Source organism: Pseudoliparis swirei, chromosome 6 (genome assembly GCF_029220125.1).
Source record: "Pseudoliparis swirei isolate HS2019 ecotype Mariana Trench chromosome 6, NWPU_hadal_v1, whole genome shotgun sequence".
In the NCBI taxonomy this organism is placed as follows: domain Eukaryota; kingdom Metazoa; phylum Chordata; class Actinopteri; order Perciformes; family Liparidae; genus Pseudoliparis; species Pseudoliparis swirei.
This window is the reverse complement of record NC_079393.1, coordinates 11212148-11234870: the sequence shown is the minus strand read 5'-3', so window position 1 is coordinate 11234870 and position 22723 is coordinate 11212148. Positions and strand designations below refer to the sequence as shown.

General features: G+C 43.7%; 2 protein-coding genes across 8 annotated transcripts; both read right to left on the bottom strand.

Moving 5' to 3' along the window:
- Positions 1-14: 14 nt before the first annotated feature.
- epx (eosinophil peroxidase) lies at positions 15-9324 on the bottom strand. 3 transcript variants are annotated; one of them, XM_056417260.1, is made up of 17 exons: positions 9249-9324; positions 8982-9051; positions 8798-8888; positions 8512-8687; positions 7290-7422; positions 7033-7162; positions 6749-6955; positions 5802-6168; positions 5567-5727; positions 5228-5486; positions 4965-5135; positions 3648-3885; positions 3354-3565; positions 3114-3278; positions 1241-1324; positions 986-1073; positions 15-209 (listed from the first exon to the last, which is right to left on the bottom strand). In XM_056417260.1, the coding sequence occupies exons 1-17, from the start codon at positions 9249-9251 to the stop codon at positions 152-154; spliced, it is 2613 nt and encodes an 870-aa protein (XP_056273235.1). In that variant the 5' UTR covers positions 9252-9324; the 3' UTR covers positions 15-151. The 3 variants fall into 3 exon arrangements, with proteins under 3 accessions (XP_056273235.1, XP_056273234.1, XP_056273236.1); XM_056417259.1 differs by lacking the exon at positions 9249-9324 and adding an exon at positions 9133-9217; XM_056417261.1 differs by lacking the exons at positions 15-209; positions 986-1073; positions 1241-1324; positions 9249-9324 and adding an exon at positions 9133-9217 and having other exon boundaries at positions 3179-3271.
- On the bottom strand, positions 9287-22675 carry hps5 (HPS5 biogenesis of lysosomal organelles complex 2 subunit 2). 5 transcript variants are annotated; one of them, XR_008832098.1, is made up of 25 exons: positions 22525-22675; positions 20904-20947; positions 20632-20761; positions 20196-20306; positions 20039-20103; positions 19766-19958; positions 19116-19246; positions 18666-18884; positions 18490-18564; positions 18215-18303; positions 17809-17987; positions 17368-17526; positions 16824-16983; positions 15626-15743; positions 15095-15238; positions 14876-14944; positions 14228-14769; positions 13463-13583; positions 13225-13374; positions 13010-13129; positions 12661-12774; positions 12465-12571; positions 11228-11519; positions 10595-10758; positions 9287-9362 (listed from the first exon to the last, which is right to left on the bottom strand). XR_008832098.1 is itself a non-coding variant. In XM_056417241.1 (24 exons), the coding sequence occupies exons 3-24, from the start codon at positions 20737-20739 to the stop codon at positions 10698-10700; spliced, it is 3327 nt and encodes a 1108-aa protein (XP_056273216.1). In that variant the 5' UTR covers positions 20740-20761; positions 20904-20947; positions 22471-22675; the 3' UTR covers positions 9607-10697. The 5 variants fall into 5 exon arrangements, 3 of the variants coding, with proteins under 3 accessions (XP_056273216.1, XP_056273214.1, XP_056273215.1); XR_008832099.1 differs by lacking the exon at positions 9287-9362 and adding an exon at positions 9607-10020; XM_056417241.1 differs by lacking the exon at positions 9287-9362 and having other exon boundaries at positions 9607-10758; positions 22471-22675.
- Between the last annotated feature and the right edge of the window lie 48 nt (positions 22676-22723).

Genomic DNA, 22723 nt, shown 5'->3' with positions numbered 1-22723 from the left:
ATCAACCGCAGGGACACGGCTAGCCTTCGTGTTGAACGTTAACAAGACAAAATACACAGAAAGTGCAAAGATTAATACATGTGCAACTTAAAATAATAAAGATCGTATAAGATCAAATAACATGCTTTAAAAGAACATTAGTACAAACTCTTTAACGTTTCTCCTGGCAGCATCCAGCATTCACCGACTCTTCTTTCTTGGGAAAATATCTGCAAAAGAGATTTTTTGGTTATTCATATTTCACTTAAACATCTGTTATGTTACAAGGGGGAAAGAAACTTGTATGACTTTAGAAGTGGTGGAATTTGTCTCAGTTCCAATTAGTTACTTTTTACATTACAATGTATTAAAGTTTTTATTTATGGTTTCCTTTTATTTCTTTGTGTTGAAATGAGCACAACCTGAAACATCTTCATCAGTGAAATGCAACATGCACATTTGCGCAGTATTATTATTAACTCATTTATATTCTGACTGGTGTAAATGTGAGTGCTGGGCAGCAGTTGGAGTACAGAGAGTGTTGCTTAGTGTTATCTTAACGATTTAAATGGCTAAATATATAGATTACTTGTGAATAACAGACCAGACCAAGCGAAAGGTAAAGAAAAACATAATATTATTTCTGGAGGGTCATCTTCATGTTGTCGGACACGAAGCCGTCCACCCCGATGGCCAACGAGAGCAGCTTGTCTCATGGTGCCACTTCCAGAGTTATCCCTGAATACTGGGTCCATCTAATAAATGGTTCTCCCCATCCGTCACTTAGACACATGACACATGACGCGGGGAAAGAGGTTCCGGGTTGAGAGATACCGATGTTACACGCTAAGGATCTGACGACTTGGTCCTCCACTGGGATTTAATCGTTGTTTTTAAGATCTGATCTGGGCCCTCCACATATTATAGAGGCATTCCTCTAGTGTTTGTATACAATAACAAATCAGCCTGGACCCATTCAGTCGGTTTGCACCGCTCGGTGTCTTACCTTCGACAGCAGAACATGAACACCAGCAGAGCCGCCACGCCACCGATCACCACCACCACGGCGGAGACGACGGACAGCGAGGAGGGTTCTGGATCAGGACCAGGAGAAAGATGTTTTTATGTTGTGCATGTTTCAATGACTCAGCAATTTATGTCAGGAGGAATTTATCTACTTTTCAAAACAACAAAAGCATTCTGCACCAAATGTCCAACAGGCACCAAATGTGCCAAAAGAAGGAAAATCAAGTGAACCAACCTGAGCAAATAAAGGACCCTGGGATGTTGAGACACTCCAGGTTGTGTGAGCAGACAGAAGTTTGTTCTTCACATTCATTAATATCTGCAAAAATCAGGCATAAAAACTATCAACTAGAACGGGCACTCGGTAGAGCGCATACCTTCGCATATCACAAGATTGGGCATTGAATTATGAACATTTTGGCATTAGTTGCATGCCAATTGGACAAAAATGTATCGTGCTATGGTAAAAAAAAGATTTAGACCTTTCCATGACCTTGACCTTTGACCCGATTGATCCCAAAATCTAATCAAATGGTCCCCGGATAATAACCAATCATCCCACCAAATTCCATGTGATTCAAGAAGATTTGACCTGTTCATGACCTTTGACCTTGACCTTTGACCCAATCGATCCCAAAATCTAATCAACTGGTCCCCGGATAATAAACAATCATCCCACCAAATTGCATGCGATTCGGTTCAATACTTTTTGAGTTTTGCGAATAACACGCATACAAATAAATAAATAAATAAATACACGGCGATCAAAACATAACCTTCCGGCATTTTCAATGCGAAGGTAATAAATAAACTAGAATGGGCACTCGGTAGAGCGCATACCTTCGCATATCACAAGATTGGGCATTGAATTATGAAAATTTTGGCATTAGTTGCATGCCAATTGGACAAAAATGTATCGTGCTATGGTAAAAAAAGAGTTTGACCTTTCCATGACCTTGACCTTTGACCCGATTGATCCCAAAATCTAATCAAATGGTCCCCGGATAATAACCAATCATCCCACCAAATTCCATGTGATTCAAGAAGATTTGACCTGTTCATGACCTTTGACCTTGACCTTTGACCCGATCGATCCCAAAATCTAGTCAACTGGTCCCCGGATAATAAACAATCATCCCACCAAATTTCATGCGATTCGGTTCAATACTTTGTGAGTTCTGCGAAAGATTTTGACCTGTTCATGACCTTTGACCTTTGACCCGATCGATCCCAAAATCTAATCAACTGGTCCCCGGATAATAAACAATGATCCCACCAAATTTCATGCGATTCGGTTCAATACTTTTTGAGTTCTGCGAAAGATTTTGACCTGTTCATGACCTTTGACCTTTGACCCGATCGATCCCAAAATCTAATCAACTGGTCCCCGGATAATAAACAATCATCCCACCAAATTTCATGCGATTCGGTTAAATACTTTTTGAGATTTGCGAATAACACGCATACAAATAAATAAATAAATAAATACACGGCGATCAAAACATAACCTTCCGGCATTTTCAATGCGAAGGTAATAAATAAATACACGGCGATCAAAACATAACCTTCCGGCATTTTCAATGCGAAGGTAATGACACATGCATTTAATGGCTGGTTTTCTCACAAAAACACAATAGTTGAAGTAATTTCACCTCTAGATTAATTTAGAAGCTCTCCTGGAGCTTTTGATCTCATTTGAGGACATCTACACGTCGGCTTCCGGACTGAGCTTGAACCTTGTGTTGAGATTATTTTGTCGACTTCTGTTTCCAAAGGAAAGACCTAACCACATACGCCAAATTTAAGACCAGTGTTGATAAAAAGCCACTTAAGTGCTCAGAGAAATAGAAATACTAGAATTTCATAACATCTAGGAAAACTCCAATCTGCTAAGGAAGACCATGTGATGAGATCAAAAGCTCCAGAACACCTTATGAATGGAGCTCGTTTTGCTGATTATGTTTTCAAAGATCACCATCATGAGGTTTCGTTGAATGTGATTTGTAACACATTTACCATATTTTGCTGCACTAGTCCTAAAACTGATATTGTAACTCTGTACCCTTATTATCGAGTCCAGCCTCGTCACCAGGCTTTCGTCTCCATACCTTGACAGGTGGGGGGGGTGGGGCTCCACTGCTGGCTGCTCGGGTCACAGCTGATGGATGAAGATCCCAGCAGTATGAAACCAGAGTGACACTGATACAGAATTATAGAGTCGCAGAGCAAAGAGTAGCCAGAATGAATCCTGGGTATCAGACCACAGCTGGGATCTGGAAGAGAGGCCAGACGTCGTGACAACACAAGACAAACCTGACAGCACATTGTTTTCTTTTCAACTTCCTCACCTGTGTCTGCTTCTTTCCAGGGGCTGAGGTCGAGGTGGGGGACCAGGGGGTGCGAACATGCCAGCATGTCCTCCGGGCTTTCGGTCCGTGAGAACGGGTCAGCTGGGACATGAGTGATGTGGCTGTTGTCACAAATGACCCGGGACAGAGAGACGCCGTGGAGGCGTCTCCTCTGGGTGCCGGTGAACACTCCTTCCCTCTCCCACCAGAAGCTGGGGGGGACAAAAGACAATTTCAGATGTCTCTTCTTGCTTTTTAAAGGTCATGATGTTACATCGGAGGATTCGGTATCACCTGTCCCCGTCCCTCAGCGCTCTGAACTGTCTCGCCAGCAGGCAGGAGAGCAGCGGTCCGACTCGGCCTCCTGGGAGAGCGGGCTCAGAGATGGCCCCGACCCACACGTCGATGTTGTGAGGCGTCCCGTACAGGAGCTGGAGTTTGCGAGCCAACGTGAAGTTGCTCAGAATTTCGGCCAGTTCGGATGTCGTATCGGGAACAGAGAGTCCGCAGGACCTTCTCCATGAGCCGTACCCTGATGGGGTGAGAGGAGAAGGAGAGCATCAAATACCGGGTTTCAATTACATGAGACATAAACACAGATAAACATCTGAATAAATGGACACGGTTCACCTGTGGCAACGTTCTACTTGAGCAGATACAGCATCCTGTATTTAAAGGCTGACTACGGACTCTTAACAACTTTGTTTCTGAACTAACATGCAATGTTTATTCAAACATCTGATACTGGATTTGTGGAGCAACCACTAAAACACATTCCTACATGTGGAACCGGTTCATGGATCAACCAAACTTTCCAGGGCGGACATTTAGACACCCTGAATGACAGTTGTCCACTGTTTGGTGTTTTTAGTTCATCGTCCTGCTGATGTGCATGTTGACTCAATGTGTCCCATCCTGTGATGTTGGCCCCGTTTTAACCTTGTGAGTCGCATATTTTTATGACATCATAAATAATTGTTTTTACACAAACTATACACTTTTTTTTGGCATACTGTTATGTGACTTTTAAAATCCATTTCTATGACACTTTTATGACATACTATATTACATTTTTATGACATAATACTATTTAATGGCATACTATACAATTATGTTTATGACATTGTTATGACATACTTTATTTTGACATATTATATTCTGACATATGAAATGTTTATAGTTTACTATACAATGAGTTTTTTAAATAAAATTTCATAGTATTGTGTTACAAAATATTTATGACATTCTCCCAAACCAATGAAAAACAATTATAATCAGATAATAACCAATGTTGACTTTTAAGAATGTTTCCAGGATTTGAAAGGAATTACGTTCATAATATCAACCTGTTAACTAATATCTTTAAATGTGTTCCACATTATTACACTTTTTAAAATTCCAGTCTAATATTACCATGATATACAAATTGTAAATACTTGCTATTACCTAGTTATTACTTGTAATGTTTGATTACATGGTGTTAAATAATTATTGCCTCTTTACATTCAAACTATTACTACACTATAACCATGTTATTACTAAGCTGTAATGTAAAAATAGCTATCGTGATGGTAAAACACTGTACTGTGCCAGAAGAAAGAAACCTGGTACCAGGCAGGCCGTGATCCCGGCCCCTCTGAAGGTTAAGGGCCCCGAGGTCCAGAGGCATCCCTCCCTGTGCCTGAAACAGTCTCTCTGTCAGCTCCTCCACCATCATCTGACCTGGAGTCTGCAGCTTTGCCGGAGATAGCAACAGGCCGCGCAGTACAGGGTCTATACCACCTGACACGCCAGGAGAAAAAACGTGAGAAACAGATCAGATATGTAAATTGTATGTCATTTGAGTTATATATGACATCATCATATAGTTTTACCTTCCTGCACGACCCTCCAAGAGGCAAACAGTGAGTGATGCAGAGGCAGCTGAGGATGCTGGGGGTTGGTGGTGTACCCCGGCCCCAGCCTGGTCACCACCGGCTGCACGGTGACGTGGGCAAAACGAAATGCAGCCGCTGCAAAGACGTTAGCAATGCTGGGATCCACCTCCGGATCATATCCCTTATAAGGAGGCAGCAGACGAGACATGGCGCTTTCACCGAGGACCCGCGGCAGGTAGTGCTCCCACGTTAGGATCTGGAAACATCAAAAGAAGGTCAGAGTGCTTGGAGCGCTCATGTAGGTCGAAGTGAACTCATAGAAGCTGCCGGAGACACCTGATGAATGGCGCCCATGATCTTGCGGGCCTCCTGATAAAGTGTGTCTGGGCTCCAGCGAGGGTTGAGCAGATGCAGCTCTTTGACCAGCCGGTTGTGCTCTCTCAGAAAGAGTGTGTGTAGCGCAATCATGCCCAGATGTTCATTCGCTCTGGAGTCTCCTGTGAAACATAAACCATCAACAAAAGCTCCGCCGAGGCAGAGAAAAGACAACTCTTCACATGGACTCGCTCACCAGCTTGAAAACAGGAGGTGGTGTTCTCCTGCTGCCGGGATCTTTCCGATGGCCCTGAGGTGATGGAGTTTCGGGGGCCGCAGGGGTCCAGGTGAGCCTGCCGGCGGGGCAGATAGGGCATGTAGGCCAGCTCCTGGTCTGAGTGCTGCGAGTTGAGGGTCATGGAGCCCAGAGGAGATGAGCGGTTTCTCAGAGTCGAGGCCAGACCAGCGGAGCTGCCGTACACCATGCTGGCGTCGACGAAGGAGGTGATGGCGTTGAGCTGCTCGCGGCGGCTACGAGTCGGGACTCCAGCAACACAGCTGGGAGCGGAGCGGAAGAAAGGCATACAACTCTGGACGCCATGACGAGGGTCTGACAGAGGGATCTGGGGAGAGAGGTGATGTGGTTTTATCGAGGAAGCTGAGGAGAAAACTAATATTCTTGTTTAACCAGTAAAATATTTTTTTATTATAATATTGTGAGAAAACAGCTTGTTGTATAACGTATTCATTGTTTGTGATTTACAACATTACAAGTGGTTAATTATATTTCCTTTTTTCTTTAATGTTACTGTGTGCATTTATGGAAACTTTAAACAATTCACATACTTATTTGTATATATATATATATATATATATATATATAAATATATATATACTGACCCTCATGGACAGATTTATTTGATTTATTTGATCTTATACAATTGTAAATGTTATGTTTAAATTGTTGCACTATGTTGACTGTTGATTGTTGTTGATTTGTTTGTCTGTCTAATGTAAACACCAGCCGCCAAGTCAAATTCTTTGTGTGTCTAACAGACAAAGCAAATAAATGTTTCTGATTCTGATTCTGATTTAGATTCTGATATCAAGCATCTTGGCGACACACATTTCTTTGAAGATAAATAAAGATGCAGGATCATCAAGCCCAAACACAACTGAGGAGCAGCTGATAGTGAAGGTTACCTGTATGGGGAAGCAGGGCGTGTCCCGGGTGCAGGTGCGTGTGCAGTCAGCTCCGCTCCTGAAGGCGGATGTACTGGGGCTCTGAGGGGTCAGCACCACGTCGTGGTCGACCCACTGACCCCATTCCACCAGCAGGTGGGAGAGAGTAGAGTCCAAAGAGATGTTGTCATTGTGAGTGAACAGCACCTCCTGAGACACCAGCCGCACCTGGACACCAGAGGAGGGTTTACATGACGGCAGGCGACGGGCCAGAGGCCGGCGGCGGGCTGCTGCGCGACTCTTACTGGAGGCAGACTGGCGTTATGGTAGGTGTGCTCGGGGTCCCAGCCTCTGGGCATCCCCCACACGTCCTCGTACTCTGCCGGCAGCCAGCGGGAATAGGGGATGTTTGCAGCCCCCCATCTGGGATTGTGTCTTAACAGGACAAAAAACACAACAGACATAGTTATCAAAACGACACCAACAACAACAACAACAACAACATATATTATAAGACAGCCCTGCTCTGTGGTTACATGTGTTCTGTTGCGTGAGCACTGACCTGTTGTTGCACTCTCCTGTGATGGACCTGTAGCGCTCGGACAGACAGCCGGTGGCACAGCTGGGTCTCTGCAGCTCAGCGGAGCAGCCGGTCACCTGCAGGAGAGTCTCCATGTCTCCTTCACTCAGCAGCTCTTTGGGAACATAGAGTTAACACAACATGTACACTACCGTTCAAAAGTTTGGGGTCACCCAGACAATTGTGTGTCTTCCATGAAAACTCACACTTTTATTTATCAAATGAATTGAAGATTTCATAGAACATATAGTCAAGACATTGACAAGGTTAGAAATAATGATGAATACTTGAAGTATTAATTTTGTTCTTCAAACTTCAAGCTCAAAGGAAGGCCAGTTGTATAGCTTATATCACCAGCATAACTGTTTTCAGCTGTGCTAACATAATTGCACAAGGGTTTTCTAATCATCCATTAGTCTTCTAAGGCGATTAGCAAACACAATGTACCATTAGAACACTGCAGTGATAGTTGATGGAAATGGGCCTCTATACACCTATGGAGATATTTAATTAGAAACCAGACGTTTCCACCTAGAATAGTCATTTACCACATTAACAAAGTGTATTTCTGATTAATTTAATGTTATCTTTATTGAAAAAACAGTGCTTTTCTTTGAAAAATAAAGACATTTCTAAGTGACCCCAAACGTTTGAACGGTAGTGTAAGTCATACGAATAATATAATATTTAGAAGAACATTTAAAAAACAACTTTAACTTGTTTGGAGTGGTTAGTCAGATGGTATCATTTGCTCTTCCTTCTGTCAGATGACACATCTATTTGAATCAACGTGATCCTGACGTCTTCTGTGAGTTTGTACGTCCAATGGCTTGATTCTCCTCCATTGGGCTCCAGAATATTTTACTATTATATTTTGCTCACTTAATTAATATTTCAGTTTACTTTTTGAAACAGTGTACAAACATTTACAAAATGTAAACGACTTCTGATTTGTGTGTGGCTCCATGAGATTAAACTTAGGTTCCTCTAAACCAGCTGAAAACGTAACAGTTTTCCGACAGTGTATATGAGAACATGTTGGATGCATTATATGAGGATAAATTAAAGAACAAAAAGAAGAAGGTTATTTGTAGCCCACGCATCCTGAAAGCCAAAGTAAGGTAAGATTAGTACTGGTTGTGGTACTGGTAGCCACAAAGGTGCTGAAACACCTCCGGTGTTGTGTGCTGTTGCTGCTCCGTACCCCGGGGGTCGGGCTGCACCATTGTGTGCGTGTACACCATCTCTCTGATCAGCTCCACGGTGTTGTCCAACAGTTCTGCAGCCATGATCTGAGTCCTGGTCCTGGCTTCAGTCTGTTTGAACTGAGCCAGCAGGTCACTGGGTCTCAGAGCGCCTTCAGACAGAGACTTCTTCGCCCTGGAAACATTGTTAGCGTTTCGTAAAAACAAAGCTGCACACATGTAACATGATGATGTATGCTTTGCAGTGGGTGTGGAATATGTCCACAGTGGTCCAGTCATGTGTACCTATCACTGGCGCGTGCGTACGCGGCATCAGTCAGCTCAGTCGCCCTCTCAAGGGCCTCCTTCACAAACTCAGATCCTGGATACACACTTCCTGACATGACCACGACGGAAAACATAGATGCAGTAAAGAAAAACTCTAGAAAAGCATCTGGTCTCATCAATATTAATAAACCAGAACTCCTACCCGAGGTGTTGAGAGAAGCGTGCTCAGGGAAGGAGAGCAGGAGAGCCAGTCTGAGCAGAGAGGCCGACACCTGAAGCCAGAACACGCCTGACTCAATACCGTAACAACTACTTTATTCTATTAAATTAGGAAGGAAACAAATGAAGCTCACCCCGAGTGCTGCGTCCATCTCGAACATTAAAACGGTTAAATCCGTGCAGAAAGGAGTAGCTTCAGGTTTAGAAAACTAATCACGCTCATAGTTTTCTGCCACTACTGACCACTGACCATGACTTATCTCGGCGGTCAAGCGGTGCGTGTTCATCCCCGAGCGTCGAGGTCGCCATTTATACACCTGCAGCCGAGCCAACAGGTATGTGCAGAATCCTCTAATCTGTCCTGCTGGTGACAGGAAGGCAACATCAAACACTGGACTCTCTGCCTCGACTTAATAACATTCAAATCAAACGTCCTTCTGTCCTCATGATGAAAACCATCTGTCAAATTTGGATAATTTCAATCAAAGTAACAATTCTATCCATCCCTGGAGAGAATATTGCCAGGAGGTATTGTAGATGTGGACACAATCAACCAAACACTGAGAGGCTGATGAAATATGTAATAATAATGAAACTTTGAAAGCAGATTAAAAAGAGTCTCATTTATTATTATTATTTAGCAGATAAATGGAATTTCACAATGACATGTGACGAACATCTTTCATTTTCATTACGAGTGCGTCCGTCTTAGCCACGTCAAAACCTTCAATCTGATCGTCCCTGTGCCAGTGACACAGACAGGTGGGTCAGACGGAAGATGAGGATTCTGGGAATTGATTGAAGAACCAGCGCGAGGATAGAAATAAGAGCAGACAGCTCTGTGAAGTTGGGTTGTGTCCGTTTCCTTCAGAGCTCGAATGTGAAGCACCGGGCGGCCTGCATCTTCCCTTTGATGCACCAGGTGTGTGATACCATCAAATGAGTCATCAGGCCCATTTCATTACAATGGTATTATTATTATCTCTGTTGAACCCCATTACCCATAATCCACTTTATGTGACCTGAAATGTAGAAGAAAAATTCAAACAAATACTTAAACTACAGGAAGATAAAAGGCCTTCCCCGCTTCTAGTTATGTGGATTCTTTTAGGTCTTTAAAACTCTCACAACCTCAATAAATACACCCCAACTATCTATATGTCTGGATACATGGGATTACATTATCTTTTCAAGAAAGAAGCAATCATGTTTAACCCTCGTGTTGCCTTCAGGTCATTTTGACCCGATTCAATATTTAACCCTTGTGTCGCCTTCGGGTCAATATGACCCGAAGGCGACACAAGGGTTAAGCTTCTAGTGTGCAGAAATAAACAAAAACACAATTAAGGAATCTGCAGGTTGCATTAAAACCGCTCTTGTGCTTGTTCTCTGCTTTGAGGCTGTCCCGTCATCATGCTCACAAAAAACGGTTTAACAAACAAAAAATAAATAAAATACAGACAACTTTTATTCACATATTAGTTGGTTGGACATTTCACTGACATTGTTGACACTTCATGTGTGTCCTCTACATGCAAAAGACACATTTAAGTAGAGTTAATAAGTTAATACTGTTTTCACAGGAAGGATATGTACCTTAATATAAGCTGTGAAGCTTTCACAAATGTTACAGTGCACAACTTTAGTTGCAGCGCCAGCAGCAGTGACTGGGAGACGTTCAGTGTTCGAGATGTTAGCGCTAGGCGTGCTGAGACCAGAGGAAGCGATCGCAGCGCTCCAGCATTGTCTGGATCATTGCTCTGAAACAGAAAACACAAGAAGAATACTGTCACACCGACGGGTCTTGGTTCCGACGGATAAATGTTGATTTCTATTGTTGTCTATGCCGCTCCTTAGACGATACACATGTAACCGTGAGGTTGATGCCCAACTAAAAGGCACTGAATAACCCAGTTTCTGGCAGAGCGGTGGCGACGCATTTAGCCGTGTATGAAGACACGTCAGCTGTTAGCAGCGGCGTTACACTCGGCTGTGTGCGGACCGATACTTCCGTTAGCTGTAATATACAGCGGCAATAAAAGAGAAAGTCTGAGTCACTGCAACCACAAGAGGATCTTGAGCATGCAGCTATACATGAGCACCCACAGTATTCTGCCGTTTGGAGCAGTATGCGAGATTAGCCGTGGACGGACGCAGAGGCGCACTCACTCACGACGGATCTCACACTTGTGTTCTTATTCTAGTTTGGTCATCGTCTCCCTGACCCACCTCTGCCTCTTCTCAGTGACTCTCAGAAGCTCACAGACCAGTTTGGAGTGAGGCGAGAGGACCACCTGCACTCCGCACTCCTCTAGGACGGCCATGGCGCGGTCAGGCCCGGCCGTCCGGGCCAGCATCAGGGTCAGGTTCTCCGGGCTGATCTTTCCACCAGGACCTGCCGAGCCGTTGGACCGGCTGCTCCCGTTCACGCCTGTGGCCGGCTCAGAGTCGACCTCACTGCTGCATCGCTGAGACAACTGGATCAAGAGCCTCCACTCTTCCAGGGTCTGCGGCGCAACACCTGAAACATAACAAAGGGACACACATGAGACTGTGATGGGGTCGTTTTCCTTCTTTTTAACAAACATGTGTTCCATTTGGGTGATTCAGTGTCACTAAAGTAAATCATTAAGTGCCTGGAATGCTACTGATGTTTAACTACGGCGTCAAAAGAGGATGAATCATAGTTTGGACCAGGCAGTGCACCTCATTGTATTCACTGTCATGATGACCCCTCCGCTGAGCCCTTAAAGCCCCATTATGGAGTTTTTCCCTTGGAGCACCCCTTCAGTATTTAACGTTTACTTCAGAGTCGTAAATACCCAGTTACGATAGATGCAGCCTCGCATACACTTGTATTGATGACCAGACGAAGTCAGAAACCAAGAAATGATGTCAACCGATAAGGTAAGAATATTCAAAGATTTAACATAAATATGACTGCATAGTTTTATTCATTGTGATATCGGAGATGAATGCTAACATAACCAAAAGAATGACAACATTTAGTTTAGATGAAATACCGATCGCGTTTTCAGCCTATATACGTTGTTTTCTAAATGTTTGAATGTGGAGTACGTGTGATCGAATACAATATTGTTGACAACACCAAAAAGCTACATATTCATAATTTACATTGGAACGTGTAATTCATTACAAGAGACTTTGCTTGCTTCGCCCTTATCCTGTAGCTGCGAGCGTGGACTGGCACTATATGACATTGCGTAATCACTGACAGAAAGCAGGTCGAAGTCCATCCGCCCCGGATCGGGCGGCCCCAGAATCCTACATAGTGGAGTTATTTCCCCACAGACCCCCGATGGCAATGGCGGCGCCGCAAATCGCCATATTAAAAGTCATTGTAGCGGCACAATTTTTTTCAAGCTGTTATTTTAAGGTACAATTGTTGCATAATGTTACTTTAAGAGAGGATCGTTCTGTTTCTGCCGGAAAGTGTGAGCGTTACCGTCCGCTTCCTCCAGCAGGCGGATGTCATCCAGCTGACAGATGGTGCTGAACGCTTCTTTGCGACACTGCAGCTCACAGCAGAGGTAGATGTAGCCCGTCCAATACCTGCACACACACGCATTACACAGACGTGAACTCACAAACATAAACGGCATAAATAGCTGACTGTTAGGTCAAAGGATAACTCTAAGTACCCGTGACTGCGACACGTCTCTGCCATCTTCTGCTTGGAGGACAGGTCTGCTGGAAGACGGATGAGGAGAGACAGGAGGCGGCCATAACCCCAACTGAAGCGATGCGAATGCCACCTGCAGCACAAGTCACATGACTTCACGGTTACATTTATTCCTATGCTTTACTGTCACAGTATTATTTGACCTTGTTGCGGACAAAAAGAATCCAGAGAAATGTAGCATTGGTAATACATCTGTTCAGAAAACTCTTTGTTTTATAATCTCAAAGTGAAAACTCTCTAGGCCTTAATATAAATGACTTAAAAGGATCACGAATGGATTATTAATCCCCACACCAACAGGACCAGACCTGGGCTGTCCATCGGGACTCAGGGTATCACAGCGTTGAGGGGCATCGTGGGTAAGTGCCAGCTCCAGCCAATCCTGTCTCAGTGATTCCGGTTCAAGAAGGTTCTGCAGAAATGACAACCTAGAGAAGAAGAATAAAGAATGTAAACATCAACAACACGAGGAGTTCAAAGTATTGTTTCCGTCTGTGACAAGTAGATGAAATTAAGGATGTACCTGTGCTCCTCAGTTCGAGATTGCACCAGATTATCCAGGTACGCCAGGAAGTGGCCTTGTTGAGCCATGGTCATCACATCAGCAGGAGTTATCGTGGGATAGAACTGCGTGAACGAGCGTACAGCCGCCTCCCTGTGCTTCTGATACAGCCTGGATCACAACAAACTCACTTCACCAACTCCGTCACAACTCTGACGTCAGTATCCTGACCGTGTTAGAAATAAATATGTGTACTGACCTGTGCAAGTGAGCAAGGAGTGGAGGGGCACTCCAGGGCTGCAGCTCTCTTAGACTGCGCAGTGATCTCATCAAATCTCCTCTCTGAATGACCTCCACCACCTTACTGGACCGAGTGAGATCTATAGAGAATGACAAACGTTTCATTTTGTTATTCAGGATTAAACGAGTAGAATATTAGAGCTGCACGGACCTCCGATTTAAATGTTGAGCTACAAGATGAGACGCGATAACATCCTCTTTGCTTTTAAATGGACCCCTCGAAGCTCTTTAACACGACATGTCATCACTGACCCATCCAGTCACTGATGGCAGGGGCTACCATGCAAGGTGCCACCTGCCCATCACCACCAACATGCACACACCGTAGGAACAGCCTGTGGGGTCAAGTGTGTTTCCCAAGGACACATCAACGTGAGCGAGCAGAGCCGGGGGACCGAACCTTCGCTCCTTTGATTGAGGGACGACCCCGCTTGACCTTTGAGCTACAGGCTGCACAATGATGAATAAACTCATCAGCGTTTCAGGTGTTTAAATACCCTTCCTTCACTAATCTCTCGAAATATGATCCTGTTTTTAAAATAACTTCTGTATTTAATCTCTTTTATCTTTTCAAACAACAGACAGCTGCAATTATGAATGAACAATATGAATATTGTTCAAGTGTGATTTACATTTTTTAAATATACACTTCTTTCTTTCTGAATTTGTAAAATTTGAAAAAGAAATTGACAGAAAAAAATAGATTTACGGATCAGCTTCTGACCTAGCATGGCCTCGATGAAGGAGCTCTGCACCTGCGGCTGATCCTGATGACACAGCAGACACATTCTCCTCACGCGCTCTTGGTCCAGCAGAAAGAAGTAGGAGCGCAGGAAAGGTGTACAACCCAAGACTTCATCCTGCTGCTTTCCGAAGCACCTCATCTCTGCGTACAGTGTTGCCAGCTGGGTGAGATTTGCCAGTAGATCCGATGGTACCGGTTTGGGAGACACCACTCTAACCGGTTCTGGAGGGATCCCATTTGGAATCCCAGTCTTCTTCTCAGTGGAGTCACACTGGTCCTCTTTTTCTTCAAGCTCACGAGACTCTTCTTTCTTCTCCTCCGTGACGCTCTCTGTGCGTTCTCCTGACGACATCAAAGACTCCTCTTGTCGCTCTGAGCAGGAGTTTAGATAATCCCACCTCTCCTCTCCCGACCTGTGCTCTCCGGGTCCGAGTATTCGCTGCAGCACCGCCAGCCACTCCTGCAGAGTTTCTCCCAGGCAGACCGGATCCAGTAGCACCAGAGGATCTTGGATCTGGGAGCTGACGTTGGGAAAATGTAACGTGTAAATATAAGTTCAGTACTTACTCAAAAAAGGCAGTGGCTTCTTGCAGTCAGGGTTCTATCAAAATGGTGAACAGTACTTACACAGCGCGCTCCGTCGCCGATTGGAGTTCCTGCGTGTCGGCCTCTGCGTTTGGCATTTCGTCATAAACTCTACGACGACAAAAATAATTCACTTTTATCAGATTTACTTTTAATCGTCTATTTAAAACAAGAAATTTGCCCAAAAGACAAAGCACCGTAAAACACGTGTGAACTCATCTGTAGAAAGAGGTTTTAGTCCTTCTACCGCTCTCAACTTACTCGTTGTCCATTTCCTCTGAGTAGGAGGCGGAGGCTGACGTGTCTGAATGTCCGCTGTCTTTGAATTCAGGCCGCTGCCACAGCTCAGAGTTCATCTGCAGGGTGTTGATCCTCTCAGTCGTCTTCTTAACAAAACTGGAAACACTGAAAAAACAAAAAATCTATTAAAAAAAAACCTTTTCCCAATGAAATAATATCCCATTAGATCTAATAACCCGGAAGGCAAACAGATGTAATAACATTTGCACATGTCAAATGACTGAATGTGTGTGGAAATGAAACCTGCCTCATGCGTCTACACGGATGAACAATGTGAACAATAATAGATGTAGGTCTTCAGTGAAAAGTGGAAGTAAGGCGTCTAAAAGCACAGCTGCACATCAGTATAGTTACTGTAAGAGTGTCCGTCCTCATCAGAGACAAGAAGCACAATCATTTCAAATATTAAAAGCCATCAAAGATGACAGCATTGTGCCTGTGAGGCTGCTGTGACACTGTCTGGTATTGTCCTTTATCACTCTGGATGTTCACCTGTCTTTGACAGCCTGCAGAGCGATGCGAGGGGGTTTGGGGCGGAATGAGAGGGGGAGGTGGAAGTGCAGGCCTTGCTCAGATCGCTCGGCCTCCAAACGCTCACTGCTCTGTGGATCTGAATCAAGATGGGGGCAAGAGCCAGAGGACAAACACAGATGGATGGAGTACTGGAGGAGAATGATGGAAGGCAGAGGACATAATGCAAGCAGATGGAGCAACGCGGCCAGACACCACTATCGGGAAAGCGTGAATTAAATGCAAAACAATGCAAAACAATATATAACCAAAATGGTGATATACGTGTGATACAATGGAACAGACAAGACACTTGATATTAGTAGCTTTGGGACAAAGAGACAATTGTAATGGTGAAACATGTCAGAGTGATCATTCAGAAGAGCCAGTGATACTGGAACATTATTGTTTTAATGGTTTGATGTTTTTCCAAATAAAAAACAAATTAATTTCAATGCCAGACATACAATGCAGTGTCAAAAGCCGGTACATATGATCAGTATGACAGAGATAAAGAGTATATAAACAGTCAAATTATTGTCACAAGCATAGAAGCGCCAAATAGCCAATATTTCTTCATGTTTTGTTTTTTCGATTATTCAGGTATTTTAATAGAGTGGTAGATATAAATTATATTAATGTTCACTCTCTTTTCACACTGAACTGAGAAGAGGCAGAAAATTAGTTTGTTCCTGAAAACACACACACGTATATAAATGTGTGTGTTCACACAGAAGAGAGAGAGAGAGTCAGTCAGAAAAGGAAAAAAAAACAAGGAGTGAAAAAAGAAAATGTGAATATTTTTTTTATGTTTGTATACATCTGTTTTGCTCAAATTGTGGTTTTAGCGTTGCATTATTATTTCAGTATTTGTGTAAATTTATTCAGATGCAAAAATATCCTCATCAAGTCTTTTTGCAGCCATTACTTTTGTGTGATGTCTTAATAAATTAACGAGTAAATAAAGAATCATCCTATTCAACTTGATTCCATCTGGTTATTATTATGATATTAATACAACTGTTATTATAAATAATCAATGTATTGACCTAGAAAATATGTTTAATTAACATATTTATATTTGTCCGTTAAAAAAAAACGTGAAATATAATTTGTACGTTAGACTTGCAGTCCTTTTTATTGAAAGCATTTGTTTATTTAACAGCCAACAATCTCTTACCAGGATCCACCTGATCATCCTCCTGCACAAAGCTGAACTCTTTGAGCCGCTCCTCCTCGGACATGGAGTGATTGATGAGGGAGCTCGTCTCCTCATCCGACTGACTTCCTCTGCGGCTGATCACGCGATAGATCCCACAGTCCAGCACGTTGAAGCTCTCCTGGAGAATGAGATCTCATATTAGCAACCACACTCATTTATTGTAGGTTTGTAAGGATTTACAGAAGCTGTGTGCTGAAGTTACAGCAGGCTCATAGAATTTAAAATGTATGGAATGACAAGCTTTCAAAGCATGATGGATTTATTTAGTCTGATGTGCAATTATTCTGCATACTAAAACCTGCTAATCCTAACCTTACAACCAATGTAATCTAATGACACAGAGGCAAGCTTCTTCTTTCATTAAATGAATAGTATCCTTGGCAACAGGATTCAATGGGTCCCACAGAAGAGTAAAGTAAATGGAGGTGGGGTGCTAATCATCTACCAGTTATTGTAGTTGCCATAACCTGGAAATCCTCTCCAGAAAGTGACTCAAACTTACATGTGAGGAGATGCTACTTCTTCGGCTGCTGGAGGCGGAGTCCAAAGGCTCCAGTTTAGTGATGACTTCCTCCAGCTGGCCAGTCAGCTCCAGGTCTGTGTTGGAGCTCAGTTGGGACCGGAGATGTTCAAGGCGGTCGATGGGAATTGCTTTCCTGGCCTAAATTAAACAGGAACGATGAGCAATAATTTTGTAAATGCTTTATTGTCAACACAAGGAGGGGGAGCTGGAACCATATCTAGCCCGTGCACATTTTTGGTTAATTTTATGGTTCGGTCATTCAAGGTAAAACATCTCAGGTTCACAGGGAAATAATGGGCTTTATCCTTGGGAAAACAGGAAGTCAGAAATTCCCAGAAATATCTTATCCCAGATGAGTCTGGTATCTCGGTTACACCGTGCACGAGACGAGGCCAGTGAGCACGGCCGTGGTCATCTTACCCTGCTGGTGGTGATCGTGTGCTGGAACATACAGCAGACCATAGCAGCTAGAGGCCACGCCTCCCTCCGGAGCAGACGCTCGACACAGCGCTCGGCAGACAACAGGGAGAGGTGGGACAGGCGTCCGCTGCCATGGAGACAGAAGAGCTCGTTGCGGTAGACAGCAATATCCAGCAAGTCTGCAAAACCAGAGAGACGGTTTGGAGCAATTTACAGAAAATTAAACAGAAACAAAAAGGACTGCATGATCCATGCAGGTTAAATATTGTGACCCTTTTTCCATGTAATTACTATCAACAAGTGGTGCTATATCAACATATTTACAGCTTGTATGTGTTTATGAATAAAATGTTTGCGTAAGTACTACAAAGGACCATTATTTTGGGAGGAAGCAGCACAAACACACCTTTGACCTCAGTCCACAGAAGCACTTGACCGTTCTGAGGTGTGAAGATATAAACAGCTGAATCTGTCCAGGTCAGCAGGTTTTGGTCTCTACACATCAAAATAGAGTCTACAGTTAGTCAAGAAACAGGCTTGCTTGCTTATATTATATGACATTTGTTTTGTCTTTTGCAATCAAAACATTTGCTTCTTATTCAATAATGCGCATATGATTGAAATAGATATTGGCGGGCCTAAAAACTCAGATAATCAGACGTAAATTAGAACTAACATTACCCAAAATAAAGCAGTTTCTGGAAGGCGATTGACTGGGGGCTCTTCTGCACTGGGTTGTAATGTTGTGGCTCATCTCTGCAGGTTACAGAAGAAACAAATAAAAAGAAGAAGAAAAAAGAGAAATGAGGAGATTTGCCTTTTGAAGCAGAAGATTTAAAAGTGGGAACAATCCGTACCTGTAAGGGATGAGAGGTAGAGGAGGACAGGCCAGAGGCTGTTTGAACTGATGGGTGCTCAGAACCTCGCCATTAAAACTGGCCTCCCATATTCGCGACCCCGGCCGGGCAGAGTACAGCAGGGGGGGCTGACCAACCAATAAGCCCCTGTTCTGAGGGAAAAAACATGCTCCATACTCCCCATCACGCTCCTTGTTTCCAACACGCCAGAACTTCTCCCTGAAGGCAGCAGAGGGAAAAAAACACTGCTGAGAGTAGCCCAGGGATACAGTTACATTAATTACCTCTTTTTTCTTTTCATTTATAACAGAGGACAAAAAATACAGACCTAATACAATTATAAAATATTAATAATTTCAATTAATTCAAATATAAAAGAATACTTAATTGTTAACAATTAGTCCACAGCGGGAGAGTTTCTCTCCCTATACAGACGCAGCAAGTACTCACCTCTCTGTGTCACAGAGGTAGCAGCGCGTCAGGGAAGATACCAGCAGGCGACCATCTTGGTACCCGAGCTGAACCACTCTGGAGTCCACAGTGGTGACGGTCTGAACAGGGAAGATAACGAATGCTGACCCCTAGACACAAAGAAAACAATATCAAATAGGTATGCATCTATATGAATGAGGATATGTTAAATATGGTCAGTAAAAGATGACTGGAACAAAGCAAGGGGGTGGCTGACACTGGATCATTCCCACAAAAGGTGAAAGAACAAAAACCACAAACTCTTAGGCAGTAATTACCGGCATGCTCTGGATATCTAAAGGCTGAGGTTGTTAATCTTGAGAAACGACCAAGTGTAAGCTGTATTGAAGAAAAGATCCAAACAAAAACCCAGCCCAGTGTTGCCAATAAAAGTAGCTAGCAGCACGAGTTAAAAAAAGAATTGCAAAATCTAGAGTTGCCAAATTAGCCACACTGACAGCCCATCTCTTCAGGCGTCCCTCCAAAGCCACGCCCCCAAAATCATCATTGTGTATCATTTGTAATGTAGACATAACAACACTTTTTCATTGGTGTGTCAATGAGAAAGTTCCTCAACTTTTTCAAAACCATATATATATGTATCTGCACTTTGAATCAGCGGTCATTACTTTGCCCATCTTGGAGGATCCTGCACGGAGAAAGGACACCTTGCCTCCAGTGTCCCCCACAAAAACTCTAAGTGCGCTGGTGTCCCAGCAGAGGGCAGAGATGGCCCGACCTCTGTGCTCCCAGGACACGCCGACTCTCTCTGGACGACCCCGTCGCTCCAGCTGCAGCTCCCACACCACCACCAGACCCTGACTGGAGCACAGACAACAATGTGAACGTACAGGCAACACAACACAGAGATAGACTTCTTTACTTATTGAAGAGACTCTAACCTTGTTGCAACAGCGATAAAGTCTTCGTCATGAGGGCAACATGCCACCTCAGTGATAGACCCCTCCTGGAAAATAGCGCATGATGTGAGTGCAGCTGTATCGGTTATTAGCAGACCAATAGTACATTCTGTAATTATGCACATTAGTCACAGATTACCTTGTGAGTGAGGATGAGCCTTTGCTTCCAGCCCTCCTTCTGGATCAGGTGCAACCCTCCTGCTGACGTTCCTAAAGCGAGCCACTTCCTTGACACTGCCAAACAGGTACACTGTGAAACAGAGGACAGTGAATTAATTCATCTTTTCACATCGCTATACAATTTATGGGTAATAAAGTATTTTTTATTTGCATTTTTCTTCCTAGACTCAGATAATCGGCGAGACCATTTCTCTTCCTGTAAACTTTAGTGTGGCTGTTGGGAATTTAATCTATTTTAAGAGGTGCGGACCCAATGACTGTTAATAGTAACATACTGTCAGTATTTTTTAAATCATTCTCAAATACTTTAAAGACATTAGTTAATAAGCTACTATAAATCATGCATGTGTGATTTAATTACAAGACTGACTCAGTCATGTGATGGTGAAACCTACCTTGAGCCGGCCCGAGTCCAAACGGAGAGCAGACAGAAGTGGATCGAGGCAGTCAAACTCGGCCAGAACATGACTGTGGTTTTCTGGCACAACTGGTATCAAAGGCATGTTCACTGGTGATCCTCTACAACTGAGAGAGAAATGAAAATCAGCAAAGTTATGAAACAATTAGAAGAAACATGGGGGAGGTCGAGAGTTCGTGCTCTGCTTCCTCACATACGACGGCCCTCAGCCACGTGGAACCACATGACCTTCAGGAATGTACTACCTACCCTCTTGAATTGATCAGTCATGACTTCACTTTACACTCTCCACCCTGGAGATAAAACAAACAAACATGTTATCATCTTTCCATTCAAGTTGTTAATATGTCTCTTGTCCTGAAGCCGCCATTTCAATTAGCCAGAAAGACCACTTTGACAGGACAAGAGGAAACCGTTCGGCTCAAAAGGTAGCACAAGTAGTTTGGCTCCGATTTACTCATTTTGAGTTTAGGTGAATTTATTAAAACTGCAGATTAGAATAATCTGACAAGGTTGGCAAAATACATCAATGTGTGTGCAAAAAAAAAAAAAAAATACTAAATGACAAAACATAATAGTTCCTGAGCATTAAAGTAGTTGACAAGTATCTCAAAAGAAGGTGAGAAGTAACAGTGAACTCTGACCTCCGTCTTTTCATTTGTTAACACTCTCCTGCAACAGGAATGTTAACATAGGCGAATTGTCTTGTGAACCATTCCTACAGCAAACATGTACATGGCAAGGTTTAAGATCATAATGCAGACAGACCCATACGCCTCTGCTTATGCAAATGATTGTGCTTACAATTTGCACTCTGACAAATAAAACTGCCCTTAAATCACATTTCAGCTGACATGTTGATCTCTGAGGAAGCCCTTCAGCTGGAGGGTCAATGCAGCTTTGGGCCTCAGCTTAACGATTTCTTTTTTAATACATCTTATTTAGATCCCCTAAGCCTAGGAGTCAAAGCATAAATAATACACTGTAGAAATACTACAGTTGTAATAAAACAAAATGTAAAGTTAAAAGTACTTTAGGTATCAAAAGTAACCAAACTATGTGAAGGTTAAACCATTTCATAAGTATCGCATTTTGTTAGCGGGTCATAATTGCATAGTGCTGTAAAGTGTAAACCATAACAGGAGCATGGTTTAAAAATCTCATTGTGACTTTTCCAACGATATGTAAAGTGGTATAACGTTAAAGTTTCTCGATCTGTCAACATACACGAGTTCAACATGTCAATCAGAACTCGATGGTGGAGTCGAGTGACAGTAAAAGTGGCAAGACGTGAAGTACGAGTGAAATACCTGATGGTCACCCGACGTACGACAACCCGAGAGGCGTTGAATGTCCTCAACGAGCGACAACAGACCGTCCAACTGCCGTTAACCGTTACCGCAACGTTACAAAGTAAATGTCAAGGACCGGCAGCGAACGGCTTTTCGTGGTGACAGTTTTAGTAGAAAATACACCGTAAAATCTGTAATATCGATCGAGTTTCTGCTCGGCAAACCACAAAAAAGAGGCGATTCAGTCTGCATCACGAGACCCGTCAGCTGACCCTGATGCCAGCGTTTCTATTAAAACTACAGCGCCGGAACGGTTACAAGCAATAATCGGAGCCGGGTCCGATACATATAGTTAATATAACTTATGGCGGTTAATTGAAAACGGCGGACTGAAGCTCAGAGCGCATGCGTGTCTCTATATGTACAAGTTAGCGGGCGTGCTAGCTAGCTAGGACGGCGATGTTTTCATTGAGCATTCCGAGCGTCAGGTAAAACGCCTCATACGGTGCGTGTCGGAGGCTCACCCGCGACACGTCCACACCCCGCCGCTGCGCTCCGTCGCGCGGGGGGTCGCTCACCTTTGTGTGGAGGAGCTCCACGGTGAGTCTCGCTCCACTCTGCCCGCGGCTGGCCGACCTGTCACGGCTGCACTCAGCTGGCGCGAGGACGCTTCCTGACTGTGACACAAGCCAACGTTGTGCACATTCTCCCAAGCAGCCACAGCCACGTGCTTAGAGAGGCGACAGCGTGTCGTTTATAAAAGCTCCACGGCGGGAA

Coding starts and splice junctions, on each gene's coding strand:
- epx (XM_056417259.1), bottom strand. CDS start 9,159: ATGTTCGAGATGGACGCAGCACTCGGG. Junction 7,423..8,511: donor GGTGCAGCCCGACCCCCGGG/GTACGGAGCAGC, acceptor ATGTTCCCAAAG/AGCTGCTGAGTGAAGGAGAC. Junction 5,136..5,227: donor TTGGAGGGTCGTGCAGGAAG/GTAAAACTATAT, acceptor CTGGCGTGTCAG/GTGGTATAGACCCTGTACTG.
- hps5 (XM_056417241.1), bottom strand. CDS start 20,739: ATGCCTTTGATACCAGTTGTGCCAGAAAACCACAGTCATGTTCTGGCC. Junction 19,247..19,765: donor GATCCTCCAAGATGGGCAAA/GTAATGACCGCT, acceptor CTTTGTGTCTAG/GGGTCAGCATTCGTTATCTT. Junction 12,572..12,660: donor GAGACGTGTCGCAGTCACGG/GTACTTAGAGTT, acceptor GTGTGTGTGCAG/GTATTGGACGGGCTACATCT.